Source organism: Centruroides sculpturatus, unplaced genomic scaffold (assembly GCF_000671375.1).
Source record: "Centruroides sculpturatus isolate CEXI.00-Female unplaced genomic scaffold, Cexi_2.0 scaffold31, whole genome shotgun sequence".
Taxonomy (NCBI): Eukaryota; Metazoa; Arthropoda; class Arachnida; order Scorpiones; family Buthidae; genus Centruroides; species Centruroides sculpturatus.
In genome coordinates this window covers 1,276,626-1,294,940 of record NW_019384496.1, presented here as the reverse complement: position 1 = coordinate 1,294,940, position 18,315 = coordinate 1,276,626, and the positions used below count along the sequence as shown (strand labels likewise).

Sequence of the window (18,315 nt, the reverse complement as noted above, 5' to 3'; positions counted from 1 at the left end):
TGTCATGACTGCCACACACCAACATGTTTCAGTCGTAACTGATTTAGAACTATGTTATTCTATCTCACTGGATGTAACATATTGCATACAATCAACAAAACAAAAACACCAGTGCAGAATCTCCCAGAAAGCAGTAACAATGCATAACTTCATAGCTACCCATTTAAAGCTATGCACCACCATCTAAGACAAATCAGAACCATTAATGAAAAGACTAATTTTTTTAGAAATTTATAATTCTTTAAAAAAGTAAAAAAATACAAATCCTTCACTCAGTTATCAGTAAAAAATAAAAAATGCACTTATATAGATTCATCTTTTTCCAATATTTAAGTTTTTCATATTTCAAGCTAACTCTTCTTCTAGTCTCCTAACATTATCTATTAGTTCAATTATATGACTAAATTACAGAAAACATATTTTATATATTTTTATAGTTATTTTACCAGTAAGAAGCTTCTCTATTGGTACACTTTTAAAGATTCCATCAATTTGTTTACATTATCAGCTGTTGTAATTTTTACACTAAAGACATAACATTATGAGGATGAAAAACAATTGTACAGCCATTCTATTTACTACAGTGACAAAACTTGCACACTATTCACTTTTAGGTATTACTAGCTGCAAGGACCCACTTCGCTGGGTTTTTATTTGTATGTAATATAGTTTTTTTTTATATATAAAAGACTGTTTTTCTAAGTAATCTAGAATCTAGCTGCAAGGACCCGCTTCACTGGGCAAAAAGTAACGATAGTGAAGATTAAGATAATTACATTATAGCCAATCTTACACGTTTTCACAGAATGCAAGAATTAGGTACTCTGTTTCCAGACTAATTACAGAATTTTTACATGAGTCTAAAAATATGTTCGATTTCCCGCAAAAATGCAAAAAACCGTCTGTAAATCTTGCATGCCGCTTTATATTAACACTTCCTTTGTTGACACTTCCATTGGTACACATTTTCGAAGTCAACCACTTTCAACCCCATATCTCCCACACCGTTATAGCACAGAATGCAAGAATTAGGTCCCCCGTTTCCAGACTAATTAGAGAATTTTTTCGTCCAGTCAAACGAACTATTTTCAATTTGATCAATTTTCTGGAACGTTTACAATCGTTCTATAATCAAACCAATTTGAATACAATTTAAAAATGTTCGAACCGTTTTAAATTCAAATTCAATTCGAATTTAAAACGGTTCGAACATTTTTAAAATCGAAATAGAAAATCTTTGAAGTCAACCACTTTAAGACCCCATATCTCCTTCACCCTTATAGCTATCGAGACGCAACCACCATAGTGCACGAATGGAGACTTGGGGCTACTACCACATACAAACACCATTCATGTGCGATGTGTAGTTTTGGCTGAAAAGTGAAATATAGGAACACACATGTCCATATATATATATAGATTTTAAAATTTCCTCAAAGGTAATTATATTAATACTTGGAGGTAAATTTCCATAAGTATGTCAGGTTTTAAAAACATTTAGTTTGATTCATACCATCTCACCAATCTAGTTTTAGACTGGTTAAGATTGGATAAGATTAAATACTTTGTTAGTTTACAATATTTTCTATAGACTGTCATACTAAAGGTTCTTTCTACTTTTCTCCCAATGGGAAAGTTTTGAGCTCTGTCAACCTCCAGAAAATTTTGGTAATTACAGGAGCAATCTTGATCTTGAGTTCCACTGTTTCAAAGCTCAAGCTTAACTATCCTTTTCTTCTCTGATCAAACCTCCCTTCCTCTCCTGTACTCAGAAGCTGTGAGAAGTCGAAGAAGGCCAAGTCACATGCACCTGGACTATCCATACCCACTCATAAAAACTTTCCCTTAGAGCATATTATTTCATCACCACCACTCCCTCTCATCTGGAGACACTTTCCATTAGTAGATGTGACGGACGGATCCTTCTAGGAAATTATGCCAATTCCCATATACACTAAAATCATGACTTTTCCCCTCATGGGAATGACAACAGATAATCTTAACTTGTAAGCACAATTTTGGATAATGAATCCATGGAAGAGCAAGATCTGCTAGAATGAAAAAAACAACAACCAAGCTAAATTCAAATAGCAATGACATTTTTTTCCTTCTGAGCAAAAAATAAATTTTCACTAATTTGTGCTGAAATGTAAAAATAACTTTTACTATGAACTATATGATAGAAATGACTGTCCTAAAATATTCATAATAAAGTTATGCTTAGTAAAGAGTTCAATTAAAATAGAATAATTCACTCTTTTACTGTGTGATAAAAAACAACATCTAGTCATGATAAGTATATTACAAAATTTTCAATATTTTTAATTTTTATTTGAAAATTATGGTATATTTAACAATTTATTTTCATATGAACTGACCATGATCTTAAGAATTATGAAATAACATTTAAAATAAAAACTACATACATTCTAACTTATTAATTGTAAGTTTTTAAAATATTAACTAAATTTATTTTAATTATGTTTCTTCTTATACTTACCACTTTAATAACATAATTTGCATTATCTCCAACTATTTTATTAACTTCATCTGAAGCTGTAAGTAACAAATTAACCAATTAATTATCTTTTGATATATTTCCAATTTTATTATTGACTCAATTTTAATAAATATAGACTATCTAATAAAGAATAACATCTGGGCTATAATATAGTAAATAATCCATAGTTGGTTAATATTGTACATTGAATATGTATTTGGATTAAATAAGTTTCGCAAAACCTTCTTAGCATTTTCTAGCAGTTTCTTGAGAGAACAAACATTTTTGTCCATGTTTAATGGCCGCCTTCAGTTTTTACCTAGAAGGCCATTAAACATGGACGAAAATGTTTGTTCTCTCAAGAAACTGCTAGAAAATGTGTAAGAAGGTTTTGTGAAACTTATTTAAAGAAGTTCTAGCTTTCCATGCATGGAATTGTATTTTGGATTTATATTTAATCAAATTATTATTATTATTTTTAATAAATATAAAAAATATAAATTCGACTTTACATTTTGTCCTTTCTTTTCACCATTCACACCATCAGCAGTCCTTAAATAATTCACAAAACTTCAGAGACGACCTTTCCTTTGAGACTACTGCCTCCACAAAAGAACGTAAAACAGGTAAAGCATCCTGTGCTGTTAATGCCACAATCATATCACATTTTAAATAAAAAACTAATACAAGTACATGGCTGATGTTATTCACATTTAATAAATATAAAAAATATAAATTCAACTTTACAAAGATAAAACTTTGCATTTTATCCTTCCTTTTCATTGTGACATTAACACCAGAGGATGCTTTACCTGTTTTACATCCTTTTGCAGAGGCAGCAGCCTCAAAAGAAAGGTCGTCTCTGAAGTTTTGTGAATTATTTAAGGACTGCTGATGGTGTGAATGGTGAAAAGAAAGGACAAAATGCAAAGTTTTATCTTTGTAAAGTTGAATTTATATTTTTTATATTTATTAAATGTAAATAACGCCAGCCATGTACTTGTATTAGTTTATTATTATTATTATTATTATTATTATTGCAAATGTCATGCTCAGCTGATACCGGTGCAAAGTGCTATGCCGGATTAAAGTCAAAGCATACACAAACAAGTGTAACATTGAGCTGTGTTATTGGTATGTGTCAACATCTAGAAACTTTCTAGCAATGTAACACATCTATCTATATAACCCATTAAATGCATGTCTGTAATGCCAAAAACAGGCACTAGAGGCGCCCTAGCGATGATTTTAAATTAACAATAAATTATTTTTATTTATAATAGGAAATTATTATTGATATGAATATATTATTTATACCACAGAATGGTATAAATAATTATTATATGCCTTGATTAACCTTGTGCCGCACATTTACAACATCCCGTGACTCACAAGTCAGTGAACGTCGCGCATTGACTCACAGGAAATTTGTTGAAAAATGGCGGATACATTTAAAATTGAGGTTTACAACCGAAAGTAAATAAAGAAATTAAACTATTTTAAAGTTTTAAAGAATGTTTAATAGATAGAAATATAGAGCCATATGACACGATTGGGACTTTAACAGAGCTGTAGAACATATTGATTGGAACAAAAAAGTCAAAGGTGCCATGACTCATGGGAATTTGCAAAGAAAGCCCACTAGGGGGTGTCCCGGCTACTAGTGTTCAATATTGCAGCCCTCTGTAATGCATGTATGTTTTTATTAAGGTTTAATGTTTCTAGACTTTTGTGTAGTGTATGTGGTATAACATTACAAACACTACACAAAAAGTGTACCTTATCCATCCTCCACAATTGTCTTATTTCTTGAGCAAGTGAAGTGTACTAGTTGATTTTTTCAGTGTATGCATTTTTCATGTTATGAATATTTGGAATGGAAATGTCTATTATATAAGTAATCTTACTGCATTTGTCAATGAGAGTGATGTCACTTCTATTGTGATGGATTATTTTATCTGTGATTATGGCTCTGTTGTAGTATATTTTGTGTGTGTCATTTTCTAATACTGCCTGTGGGGTATATTTGTAGTATGGTCCCTGGGTGTTTAATAATCTGTGTTTCTGTGCAAGCTCTTGGTGTATTATATTTGCTACTTGATTATGCCTATGTATACCCTTTGCCAGAAAAGAATCAGGACAAGGCTTGTAAAAAATATAAAATTGCAATTACCAAGTAATGATACTTGCTCCTGGCAAAGTAGTCCCCTCAGCTATCTATACACAATTGCCAATGTTTCTGGAAGTCTTGAAAGCAAGCAGAGAAAACTTCAAGTGTGATGGTTGTTAGCTCATTGTCACAGTCTGTTGGATGTCTGCGATATCTTGATGAAATGTCAGTTGCTTTTTCACTCGTGGAAACAAGAAAAATCACACTTTTCTGACAAAGGGTTGCAACTGAAAGGAATGTTTTGTCCCTTTCAGAAGATTGAAAGACTAGATTAAATGAAGATTCTAACACAGGGTTTCAAGCAAGTAATGGCTGGTTTGACAAATTTAAAATGAGATATTCTTTACATAATATTAAATTCACTGGAGAATTGGCTGATGCTGATAAAGATGCTGTGAAACAATTTATTTCATTGTCCAAAATTATTGTAGGCAGAGAACATTCTTATAACCAAATATTCAATGTAGATGATCCAGTTTATCTTTGGAAAAAAATGCCTAATTGTACATTTTTATCAAAAGAAGAATCAGTTGTTGTCCCTGGATATAAATCTTCCAAAAACCAATTGGCATTGCTTCTTGGTGAAAACTTAGCTGGTGATTTAAAATTGAAGCCATTGTTAGTTTACCAAGTGGAAAATCCCAGAGTATTGAAAGGGAAAGATAAAGAATTCCTTCCAGTCATTTGGAAATCAAATAAAAATGCCTGGGTTACTGCATTAATATTTAAAGTTTGGTTCGCTTTTCATTTCATGCCGACAATTAAGCGATATTTTAAAAATAATAATTTACAATTTAAAGCATCATTAATCTTAATCTTAGACAATGCTCCAGGACACTCAAAATCTCTGCAGAATTTATACCTGGAAATCAATGTTGTGTTTCTTCCTCCCAATACTATCTGCCTCATACAGCCCATGGACAAAACAGTCATAGCTACGTTTAAACATTATTATATGAGAATATAATAATGTTAATAATAATTGACTATGAATAATGACTAAGGCCATCAAGGCAAATTGACAGAAAAGATGAGCCAATATTAAAAGATTTTTGGAAGAATTATAATATATGGAATGCAATAAACAATATTGGAGACTTGTGGGCTGAAACAAAAGAGTCGACAATGAAAGGTTCCTGGAAACAATTATGCCCACAAATGATAAGTGATTTTATAAATTTTGAAGAAACTCTGGAAACTATCACAGATGAAATAGTTAGCCTAATGAAGGAACTAAACTTGGATGTCAACAATGAAGATGCTAATGAGTTGATTGAATCTCACTTAGTACCTCTGTCAAATGAATACTTAATTGAGTAACAATGAAATACACAATGAAAGTGAGGAAGAAGAAGCTGATAAAAACGTCAAGACTTTGACAATTAAAAATATGAATGAAATCTTCATGAATCTTGACAAATTTTTTATTATCATGGAAGAATGTGATCCCAATGGAGAATGTATATCTCAAGTACGTAGGGCAATTGAGGAAGACAGCATGTTATATAAATCTTTATCAAGAAAAGAAAAAAAGGCAGTATTCAACTAACTCTTGACAAGTTTATAAAGAAAACACCCAGAAGCACTTAAACACACCTCATTAACTTCATTATGTATACATATTAATAAATACTTTAAACCACAGTTTTTGGTGCTTTTTTTTTACATTCCTCTACTTTCAAACATTCAACATTTACACACACTTTCAGGAACCAATTGTGTGTGAAAATTGAGGGCTGTGTGTGTGTCTAAAACAGAAGAAGCAAGATAAGTTGCAGTATGTATTAGTTAAATACAAATGCACAAGAGCCAGCTCAATTTACACCAATTCACAATAACGCCACTGCGCAATTCGCCATTTTGCAGCGTAATTTCCCGATTTTCCCTATGGTAGACTGATATCTACTTCTTGTCAGTCAAATATCATCTATCTCTCCTTAGCCACCTTCAATTTTCCCGCACAAACTGACCTTATATATGTGCTATGGCGACCGGTGGTCGACCAATCAGTGTCTCCGCTCGTCTGTAGCTCTACATCAGGTTAATGTATCCTTTCAACTATGAAAAGTTTGACGAATGAATTTTGTGAGTTAGACAATGATTGGGAGTGAAGTGCAAATGTAAAAAGGAGCATCATATTCGATCATATTCTGAAATTCTCAATGAAAGAAAACAAAAATGTAAACAATTAAAGATGGATTCTTTTTTCCGAAAAACGTACAAGATCCGAAACTAAAATTTTTAATAAAAACATTTCACTTTATTTTATGATAAAATATGTTTTAAAAATTAAATTTATATGTATTTTGTATTATATTGTATTAATAAACAAAATTATTTGCTTATTTTTCACTTATGTAGAACCTAACCCTATACCTCACTGTAAATATGGGTTCATTTTACACTGATTTGATTTGCGCCGGCTTTTGTAGGAATGGAACTGCGGCGTAAACCGAGGACTACCTGTATAGATAATCAGTAGTGGACTATTTGATGATGTAGTCACTATGCATTCTAGACCCCCTTCTGATAGGAGGAAATCCTATCTTGGACACTATAAAAAGAGTGGCACAGTTTAAATTACAAAGTTGTGTATAAAAATTAGTATATGTTTTTATCCATTTAAAATACTCAAAAGGAAGCTGGACACCATCAAATAATGAGTAGGAGAAATGTAACAGGCTTCTCAGCATGGTCTGGAAAACATGAAGCCGTACAGAGAAGCCTCTCACAGTTTCCTCACCCAATTTTTACCTAAATTATTATGTTCGTCTTTAAATTTATATGCAATATATCTAGCTAAATATTTTACTAGTTTTAAAAATATTTATGTATAATTTTTTTTATATACTTTATTTATATGAAAGTAATAAATACTAAATTTTATGAATAAATCTACCACTAAAATATTCTATTTAAAATGAAGATAATAGGAAAAGTATAAACTTGGACATAAAAAATAAGAATTATTATTGAATTATCTTTTCAGTCTTACAAGCCCTAATAGGTCATTTAATTTATTTTTTCTTCAGCAACTATTTAACCAATCTTTTACGGATAACTTAAATTTTCAAAATTAACGACATTTTATTTGATTTGTACCTTTAGTTTATGAAGAGTAATTGTTACATAAACATATCACATAAATCAATATTTTGCCACTAATTTAGGTAAGTTTAAGTCACACTGGTTATCAATTCTAAAATGTAAGTTAATATTTGATTAAATTCACAAAATTAGAAATTGGATACATCACAAATTGCATTAAAATATTAAAAAAATGTTTTGAAAGCAAGAAGACTGTCACTCTTAGCCACAAAAAGCCAAACATGTTATGTGCAACTTTAATCAATTTGAGAACAAGACAGTACAGACAGACAAGGTATGCTACATGTTAAAGCAGTAGAAATATTTGATGTAAGATATTACAAAAATAAAGCATTTATTACTTACCAAGATATATTTCACCAAATCCTCCAACACCAATAGATTTTCCTAATCTCCATTTTCGTTTAACCAAATCAACAAGGATTTCACCTGGTGGAAGTGGCTGTGGAAGTTTGTAACCATTTGCAGCTAACCTATGGCATTGTCCTGTATGGAATAGTTTAAAGAATTGTATTTTTCAATACTAGACAGATATTTTGATCTCTCTCTCTCTTTTTTTTTAAGTAATAGTATAATAATAAGCAGATTCTTTCCATCTATACTTTAATTTTGGAAAAAAAATTTCACTATGAAAATAAATACAGAATTGTTATAAATTCAGTATAAGTTATAATTAACTAAATATTCTACATTATTTAGCATTATAGTGTGTAAAGACTAAAACATAGGATTGTTTCAGGAATAAACAATGTGGAAGAATTAAAACTTTATAGCAAGTAAACTGACAAAAGTTATACAGTTAATGACCACTTCATACAAATGAATACCAGAAATGTAATATTTATAAAAAATTAATAACATATTTCAAGAACTTACTTTTTACAAATACACTGTTTTGTCAATTTAAAAGATCAAACTAAATAACAATCTTTAATTATTTGACCAGCATTTATACCTCACTTTTTAGTATTCCCAATTCTTTTTAATAAACTTTTTGGAAATTTTAAATATTAACCATTACTTAATTAAACTTGCATAATTTAATATAGTCTCACAGCTCTGATATCTGCTTGCAATGCAATTGGCATAATGCTTTAAGTGAAAATGAATCATTTTCACAAAATTGCATACAAAATAATAATAAATACATACATATACATACACACACAAATTTACCAATAACTTCCAGCATCTACATAAAAAATTGTGTCAATCAGCAACAGAAGTGTGAGGATCCGAATCCAGACTTTCAGTATGTTTACATCATTATCTCCTAACATCACATCGTAGCTATACTTTTGTTAAATAACTGTCAACTTTTACACCTGAAAGCAAAACATGTTAAGTTCTCAGGCCTGACAACGATGCTTTCTCATCACCTCTCGACCTAATATTTTGATTTCAACAGTACAACATATAGAACAGAACAACAAAGTGCGGCAGTCGTCACCAGTTCCTCGATCGGATCACTCAAAATATTCCTGTGTTAAAATATATGGATAACCTATGCTCCTTTGGATACCTTACCTTCTCGCATAATATCTAGTTAACTCAAACTGTGGGAATAAGAACTGTCATCCAGAACTGTCCTCCTTTCTGTCCAACCGGCTTGCAGAGGATTGTGGCAATAAAAAAGTATTTATCGCCACACATATTTACTGTAAACTCTCTCTCTCTCGGAAACTGTGGAACGTTAATGTCAGTTTATATATCTAATATCCCTGGAACCAATGTATCTAAAATCTAGTATCATTAAGATCGAAATGTATGTCCTGTATGGCCTATCGTTACCCATTAAATAGTTGTTACGTTAACCTGTCTCTGAGTAAGTCACTTCCGGTATGTTGTCTCTCCCTCCATCACAAATCCATTCACTCACACATGCAATTGTTTGTGCGAGAACATAACAGTTTCCGTGCCTGTCCATAAAGACACAGTGGTGCAAGTCCTGGTGAAACATGTCACTGTGATCTTCACCGACGCAATGTTGATAAACAAAAATTAACACAATTAATTATTTTTTAATTAAATATCATTCTTGAATAATTCATTGATCAGATTGGTTTATCAATTAATAAAAACTATTTATGTAAAAAGCAATGCGCGCACATGTTTTTTACATGAATTTTTTACACTATTTTGATTTAACAATTTGTAAAAAGTCTCTCAGTTTTCTTTTTACACCAATTAACAAAAATTTTAATAAATTTGCTGTTTTAAAAAAATCTATTTTTTTAAAATTTATTTTAATTCTAAGAAAAAAATATTCACACTTTCTTTTCTAGAAAATTGTTCTTTTAAAAACATTTGTGACAATGCCGAAGGGTCTCCTTATACTTTGAATACCGAAGGGTCAACTCCTTAAGCCTCAAGCAATTTTTGATATTGATGTAATTAAACATAAAAAATACTTAAAACTGAAAAAAAACTAAAGAAATGCATTAATTTTGAAGAAAAAGCTTCAATTTTTATTTTCCTTTATCTTCTCTTTCTGTGAAATTTGACACTGACAAGTCATTGTTTACACAGCTGGATGACCTTGAGAACAGCTGGTGTGGTATTTCGGGACATTCTCATAGACGTCTCAGGATAAGAAGGGTTTAAAGTAGGATGAATACTAACTAGACCTATATTTTTAAATATTTTTAAAAAATTAAAATTTTTATTGAGATTTCCGACCCCCAACTTAATTAAACTTATATATAATAAAATCTATTAATTAAAAAAATTAAAAAACTATCGGAGGTCGTTTTTGACATCAGAAACTAGCTTTAAATAACTTTACCGAAGGAAAATCAGTGCACTACAACTTTAGAACAATGAATGAAATTTGATATCAAACTCCCATTAAAAAACTATTAAAAAGCAATTAAGTGTGAAACGTGCGTCATTAAAGGTAAATTAAAATAGCAATAAAATTTTTTCGCGCAGGAAAAAATTTTGAAAAAAATTTGGAGACTTAAAAAAACATTCCAAAAAGTCAAAAAAAATTTCAAAAATGCCTTAAGGACCGCATTTTATGTAACGCTATGTAACTTGCCCGAGATATCTCGGGTTTGGGGCTTAAGGGGTACTTCCAAAATATAATTTTTTTGTTTTTATATTTTTCAATATATTTATTTTGTTTGTACAAAATAAAGAAATAATTTTTAATGATACAATAGTCACAATTATTATTTAAAAAAATTTACATTAGGCTTAACATCAACGAAAATTCAATGCAAAGCAACACGCAACGGAGAAAAATTTCAACATGGGCTAGACCAGGGGTCGGAACTAGCGGCTCGCGAGCCGCATGCGGCTCTTCGGAAATAAACTCCAATTTCATCTCACCTCATTTCACAGCAGCCTTATAACCGCGTTGATCAATATGAGTCGCATAAGAGTGGTAGCATTTGAAGCATATCTATATATATAACCCATTGAACGCATGTCCGTCCATTTGTGTAACGTTATGCCGAAAACGCCCACTAGAGGCACCTCTGTCGTGTGTCATATTTTGCACATTTAAATTAATATGCGGCTCTCTGGTACTTTTGTTATCCTGTTTTCATGACAATTTGGCTCTTCTCACTTGACAAACTGCCGACCCCTGGGCTAGGTTAATATATTTTTCGTACATAATCGGTTATCTGAAAAATAAGTTATCCAAACAACCCTAGTCCCCAATTGATTCGGATAAACGATGCTCTACTGTACTTTCAGTTTTAATAGAAATGCCTAATGATTCACTTGATAGTAATGAAATGCCAGGTTAATATATAATCAATAGTAATGGGACGACTAATCAGAATTGGAAAAATCAGACATTTTCAAGGTATAGGAATTGAAATCGAGAAAATCTCATCACAATTTCCAATTCTTAAACATGATTCTTCCACATTTTATAAAAAAATTGTTTGTTTCAGTTGAAGATTAAATTTTTTAAAATTACAAGATTAACAGTTTAGTATTAGTTTATTGGAAACTTTTGTGTCAACAAAACAGAGTACACAATACACAAGGTGATGTCCATCACAGTTGACTTTTCTTTTGTGTAGTCAGAGTGATGAGATATTGCACTCAGTTGGTTCTAAATGTCCCCATTTTAGGGGAGATAGGGTGACTTTAAGATTGCCATTCAGCTGACATTAGGCCAGCTTGACCAACAATATGTACATTAGGGTGTCCCATGCTTAAATAGAAAAAAAGGGGGGTGGAAGTCATGCCACCCCCTTGTTTTGTTACACCTGCCATTCCTATTATGTGTTCAAAATTTCAGCCCCTTATCTTATATACAAGGGGGGTGCTCATCGACTTTGAAATATCTGAATTTCATGAAAAAAATCCTTAAAAAGAACTAGTCAGGATATTAAGTAAAAAACGTAAATTATGTATCAAAAGTAAGTTTTTTTTTTATTCAAATATAGTATTTAAACACACACAAAATGTTATAAACAAAGCAATACTTAAAATAATATTAATTAAAGTTCTTTTTTCTCAACCTAAAACTAAGTTCATTAGCACTTATTTGGATGTTTCAGTAGAAACAATCTTTCTGTTCTGTTCAACAACATGAAGTAAAAATTGTTTTTCTTCCTCATTCTTAGTGAGTATCGTATTGTAATCTTCAAATAGTTTTACACCCCTCTCCGCAGTGTTGTTAACCACATGCAAATTTCTTATGCAACTTTTGCCTTGAAGGTAATCAACATTGTCACCCCAAATCTCGGGAGATAATTGCAAGAAAAAGTCCTTGATGGTAAAGCAGCCACAAAATAATCATCTTGCTTATCTTTTAAATAGCTATCAGCACTAGAAGTGCTACTGATGCTGAAATCAAGTTCTAGTTCTTGACTTGACATTACTGAAGTTGAAGCATTACTTTTAGCAGCCTTTTCTCTTAATTCTTCAGCTCTTTGTTTTCGTTTTAGAGAACGTTCTTTGGTCTTTTCCAGCTTCTTGTCAATTGATGTCTTACGCTCACCTTTTTGATCAATGAGAAACTCTCTGTCTTCCACAATTTTGATTGAGTTCATGGCCTGTAGATGGGCAATATCAAAAAGTTTGTCTAGCTCTTCTGTAAACAAATGCTCTCTATTTGTCTGCACTTCCAAATCTCATTTTATTCTTCTTTAAAAGTAGCCATTTCTTATGAATTTTTATAAGTTTTTCAATGCAGTGATTTGGTTGTCTGGTTGGAATACCAGATTTGCTCCACACCTCTATGACTTATTGAATGAGCATATGCGCAGAATCTTTCACATTTTTTGGTTCATTTAATGTGTGGTGATAACAAAGTAGAACTTGCTAAAGAGTTGGAAGTTGGTTAATCCTTACCAATGGCTCAAGATCCCAATGTCCAAGTAGAAAAATGTCATCTTTTTTTGAGTTGATGAACTCATTTTAATGCACTGATTCACTCACAGTCTAGTATATGAGTACCAAAGTTTTTTTACATTCGTCTATAAAACTCTTTAACAGTTGTATTTAAAAGTAGATTAGATTAATTTAACACACGAAACTGACCTGTAACAAAAAATCAAGATCAAGCATTTTTCACAAAAATTTCAAAAACAGTACTCGATTGAGCACCCTCTTCCGCTAAAGCTAGCCAACTGAAATTATACAATGTTATTGCTATGGATACATGTTACAAATTTACGGGATGGCCAAAGTGAAAAACAAAAAAATTTTATGGACCACCCTAATGTATATGTTACGGACAAAGTGATTAATACGGGCATTATGAATCAAATTTTTACAAAATCAGCATATTTGTCAATGATACAAAAAATGAAAGAGTCAAAAATGAAAGTTACTTCTAAGTTACCAGAAGAATATCAGCGTTTACATAGATATGATGTCATATCTGTCAGAAATTTAGAAAAATTAATTAAAGAAGGTAATGCGATTAAATATTACGTTCACACGGAAGAAATATTTCAGATATTGCACGAGGCCCATATTGCTATTAGACATGGCGGTAGAAACCACATGGAAAAAGAATTAAGTACGAAATATAAAAATATTACAAGGGAGATGATCATAATTTATTTGAACTTGTGTGAAATCTGTCAGAAAAAAAAAAAATGTTCCTAAGAAAGGCTTGGTAATTTTATGTAATAAAATGAACTCAAGATGTCAGGTCGATCATATAGATATGCAGTCACAAGCTGATGAGGAATATAAATTTATACACGTGTATCAAGACCATCTAATTAAATTTGTTCAACGACGACCATTAAAAACCAAAAGGGCTGAAGAAGTAGCATATGTTCTTTTAGACATTTTTACAATTTTCGGTACACAGAGTATTCTACAAAGTGATAACGGCAGAGAATTTGCCAATAATATCATCAAAGAAATGTGTAATATGTGGTCCAAGTTAAAAATGGTGCATGGAAAGCCCAGGCACTCACAAAGTCAGGGTTCAGTAGAAAGATGTAATCAAGACGTAGAAAATATGCTTTAGTTCTTGCTTGGAAACTAACAATATTAACAAATGGTCGGAAGGATTACATTTTGTACAACTGATGAAAAATTGAGCGTATCATACTGGTATAAACTGCAGCCCCTATGAGGCCATGTTTGGAGCAAAGTTAAAAGTTGGACTAATGAATTTTATACCCAACAAATCGTTGATCAACACTAATACGGAAGAGGATCTACAGAAACTTTTTAAAACTATCGACAAAGTAAGCCAAAGTTGCTCAAACTCTGAAAGTCCAGGTACCGGCCAAGAAAACATTATGAAATATTATTTGATAATGCCATCCTTACATAGCAATATAACTGATGAAGTTCAAAGATCTACATTGTCTTCACGTGAAAAAAATCTAAACCAGGATGTTATTAGTATTACAGAATTGATGAATGAAGAAGAAACAATCCAAACAATTGATCCAAAAATAGAAGAAAAAATTAGTGTGTCTAAAACAAGGGCTTTGTTTAATCTTAAAAAGCAAGCAGAAAAAATGATTAATACATCAAATTCCAAATACCCAGCAGCTAATGTTGGTGATACAGTAAGGATTCATGTACCTGATGTAGATCGAGCCCGCAGTGATGGAAAAAATATTTTAGGTGTTGTTGTTGCGGTTAAAGATAAAAACGTTTACAAACTCGATACCAAATATAGCATATTAAATCTATTATATTCCAGAAACCAATTTACTGTTTGTAAAGAAAACTTTACAAACAGTAAATTTCTGTTGGAGATGTACCGGGTGCAGAAATTTCGCTTAGAGAATGTGCAAGAATGTCATCAATTTCTGGAGGCCACAACTATAGTTGATGCTGCTGAAAAATTGGTTGAAAATCTAATAGATGCAAATGCTACCAAAGAAAAAAAATTATGTAATCTAAATGTCATGAAAATCTTAATTGCTCAAATAAATAAACTAAAAAAACATTTAATTTTTTATATAATTTATACCAAAAATTGTTAATAATACTTTTCGTTAATATTAGTTTAATTAATGTAGTTAATAGTACTTTGATATAATTTACAAAAAATAAATATTTCTGAATGAAATAAGTGGAGTTTTTTTAATCAAATTTAAAATTCTGTACTAAATGCTGTACGATACGCACACGCAACTCAGCGTGCCGATTGGCTAGCTTATGTCAGATGATCACTCCTCAACTTATTATCATCACTTTGCCCGACTAGGTGATAGCAGTATTCATAATGACTGGTCAATTTGATAAATTAATCAATATTTATCACACTGCCCGCCCTATTTGGTCATTATGAATAATGCCCGATTAATCACTTTGTTCATAACAAAGCAAAATGTTCCATCACCACCATAAAAAATAATTTGAATTACAATTTGAAAATTTCAAAACATCTTTTAAACAGTTTTTCAACACATTGTTTTAGTTTTCAATTGGTTTGATTTTAATTAATTTGATTTTATTTTTAGTTTTGATGTAAAGACCAGAGTTTTAATTATTATTTTATTATTTTTAAATTTAATTATTATTTTTAGTTTAATTAAATACTATGTTAAATTCACCACATTCAAAAAACCTTTGTAACTCCAGTGATACTTGTTTACATACCAGTGAATGTTTTCGACCCCATCCCGGTCTTCATCAGGCTACGGTTATGCGGAATTCAAACGTGTGCAGTATGGAACAATAAAACTACATGAATGCGATTCAAAATTTAGAAAACCAAATTTAAGAATAAAATGGAACATTACCCATGTGCTGAAACGACGGTTAAGCACGCGCAACATCACGTTTGAGAAATGGTGAAAACAGACAAAATATACGCACTACAAACTCAGTTACAGGGGTTAGGTTCCCTCATAACAAAACTTCCACGTGCTAGATATCCCGACTGCATCCCTGGAGTTGATGCATGTGCCACGTAATCCTGCTTTGTATATTTCGAGAGTCTCCATGGCTCTCAGTCGATCAGTACGATGTGAGAGCCTGATCAGATGGGCATTTCGTATGTCACCCATGATTCCCGGTTCCGTGGCAACCGTTGATAGGGTGGTGGTGTGTTTTTTATTGTCAATGTCGTATTTATGCTCCCGAAGCTGTTTATGAAGGGAGTGTTTAGTTGAGCCCTCTGGTGTTTACGAAGAGGTTCATTTCGTATACTATGTTAAATATGATGGAGCTAAATCATTCACAAGACAAGGCCATTATGAAAAGTGTGAAAAAAGCACATCTCATTTACCTTCCCCTCCCCCAGTCATTGTGTCTACCAACGAAGCAGTTTCCAAAGGTAGTGACAACCCTAGATGACATAATGGAATAGTTCATTAAGTAAAAGGAAATTAGCTTTAATTTTTTTGGAGGTAGTGTTGCAATATTAACTTTATCTGAAATAAGATTACAAATACATTTTGTAGTACACAATAAAAGCATGTGTATCCACATATAATTTCACATTTCTTTTGAAAGATTAATTCTTGATTTCCTAATCATTTTCCATTCTTAAGTTTGATGTTTATTAATTAATAAATGTACTGTGCTCATAATGTAAATTATTAATTTTTCTAAACTAGTGTGACAATGCACAAACCTACCCCACGGTTCAGTGGGACCAAAGGGTCGACACCACATTTACAATAACTAGTTCATCAGGATAGACACAAACCTTGATGGGTGCTAATTTTGTTTTCTCATGAGTGGTCACATTTATAGGCACTTGGATCAGGGATGGAGATAGCATGGGTTAAGGAAGAGCACCATACACAATTCTAACAACAACAAATATCCATTTATTAAACTATTTACAAGTTGAAGGATGGAACATTATGGTTATCCACTACTTATTTTCTTAAGGTTAATATTTTGCAATAAGGGTTATGTCCCCGATATTAACTAATCCACGAGTTCTAAGTTGGAGAGAGAGAGTTTACATAGCGTTTACATAGATACCTAGTAAAGGATTTCAAGATGCATTGTCAATATGACAGATTGATGGAGGAATGATATATCAATGAATGAACTGTTGGATGGAGGAAAGTCACTTAGGGTAGAGGTAAAAGGTATCCGAGCGCTTGAGCAACTCCGGTGAGGGCGAACTTTCGATGATCACAAACACCTCAGTCAGACGAACTCTCCGTCAAACGAACACTTCTCGTCATCAGTCATTGCCTTTTATTGGGGGTCCTCCCTTTTTTCTCCATTGTCCTTTTTTTTGGCAACATTGCAATGCTAGCAATTTCTCATCTCCAAATTCCTGGTGACACATTCAATGTATCATTTTGAAAGGGCAGTGACACCACAGAGTGATAAGATCATATCCTTTACAATTTTAACAATCATGGAAAAAATTATAGCAAGTTTTTATTTCAAAATTAAATTTTCACCTGCAAAATTTTTGTCCAGGCTCTCACATCAGGATAAACTTTAGAAAGTATTCAAAAGAATCAAAATCAGGAGTTTTCAGTAGAATTGAAATCTGGGGAAATTTTGGTGTTGTCCAATCACTAATAATCAGAATATATTTTAAATTATTACTTAGAGGCAGGAGACTGAGTTGGATTTTTTAAAATTCTGTATGTCAGAGTCAGGGGCTTGGTCTACCAACTCCACAGCCTCAACAAAAGCTTTACATGACCTACCACACTGTAAACCCTGCATTTATAAGAACGGCCACTGCTCCATAAGTAATAAGTGGATTCTACAATATTTTCTAAAAACTATGTGTGTATGAATTGAAAAAATATGTTATAAAATAAAGTTAGATTCAAGTGAAAATTACAGATTAAGCAATAGATACTATATAAAAATTAATATATACTTCACACAACTTTTATATTAAGTAAATTTTTACTACAAATACAATAGTAAACTACTATTGTATTTGTAGTAATTGATACTAATTTAATCAATGAAGATCAATCTTTTTTTGCACTTTAAGAAAAAAAGCATTACAACAGAAAGCAATCAATATTATAGACTTAACTTTTCACTTATTGGCTTTGTCAGCAACTACTATTTTTAAAATCAATAAAGTAATAAAAATGTCATGACCAAAGTAATTGATAAATATACAATTAATCCGCTATTTTTTATGCTTATA

General features: G+C 31.6%; 1 protein-coding gene across 1 annotated transcript in view; it reads right to left on the bottom strand.

Annotated features, from left to right (window-relative positions):
• Window positions 1–18,315, bottom strand: part of LOC111621925 (serine/threonine-protein kinase VRK1-like) — a 104,095-nt gene that overhangs the window by 70,581 nt on the left and 15,199 nt on the right. The window contains exons 3-4 of the mRNA XM_023364176.1: window positions 8,124–8,264; window positions 2,501–2,556 (exon numbers count right to left, since the gene is read on the bottom strand). Of these exons, the coding sequence (XP_023219944.1) occupies window positions 2,501–2,556; window positions 8,124–8,264 (197 nt within the window). The remainder of the gene's footprint in view (window positions 1–2,500; window positions 2,557–8,123; window positions 8,265–18,315) is intronic.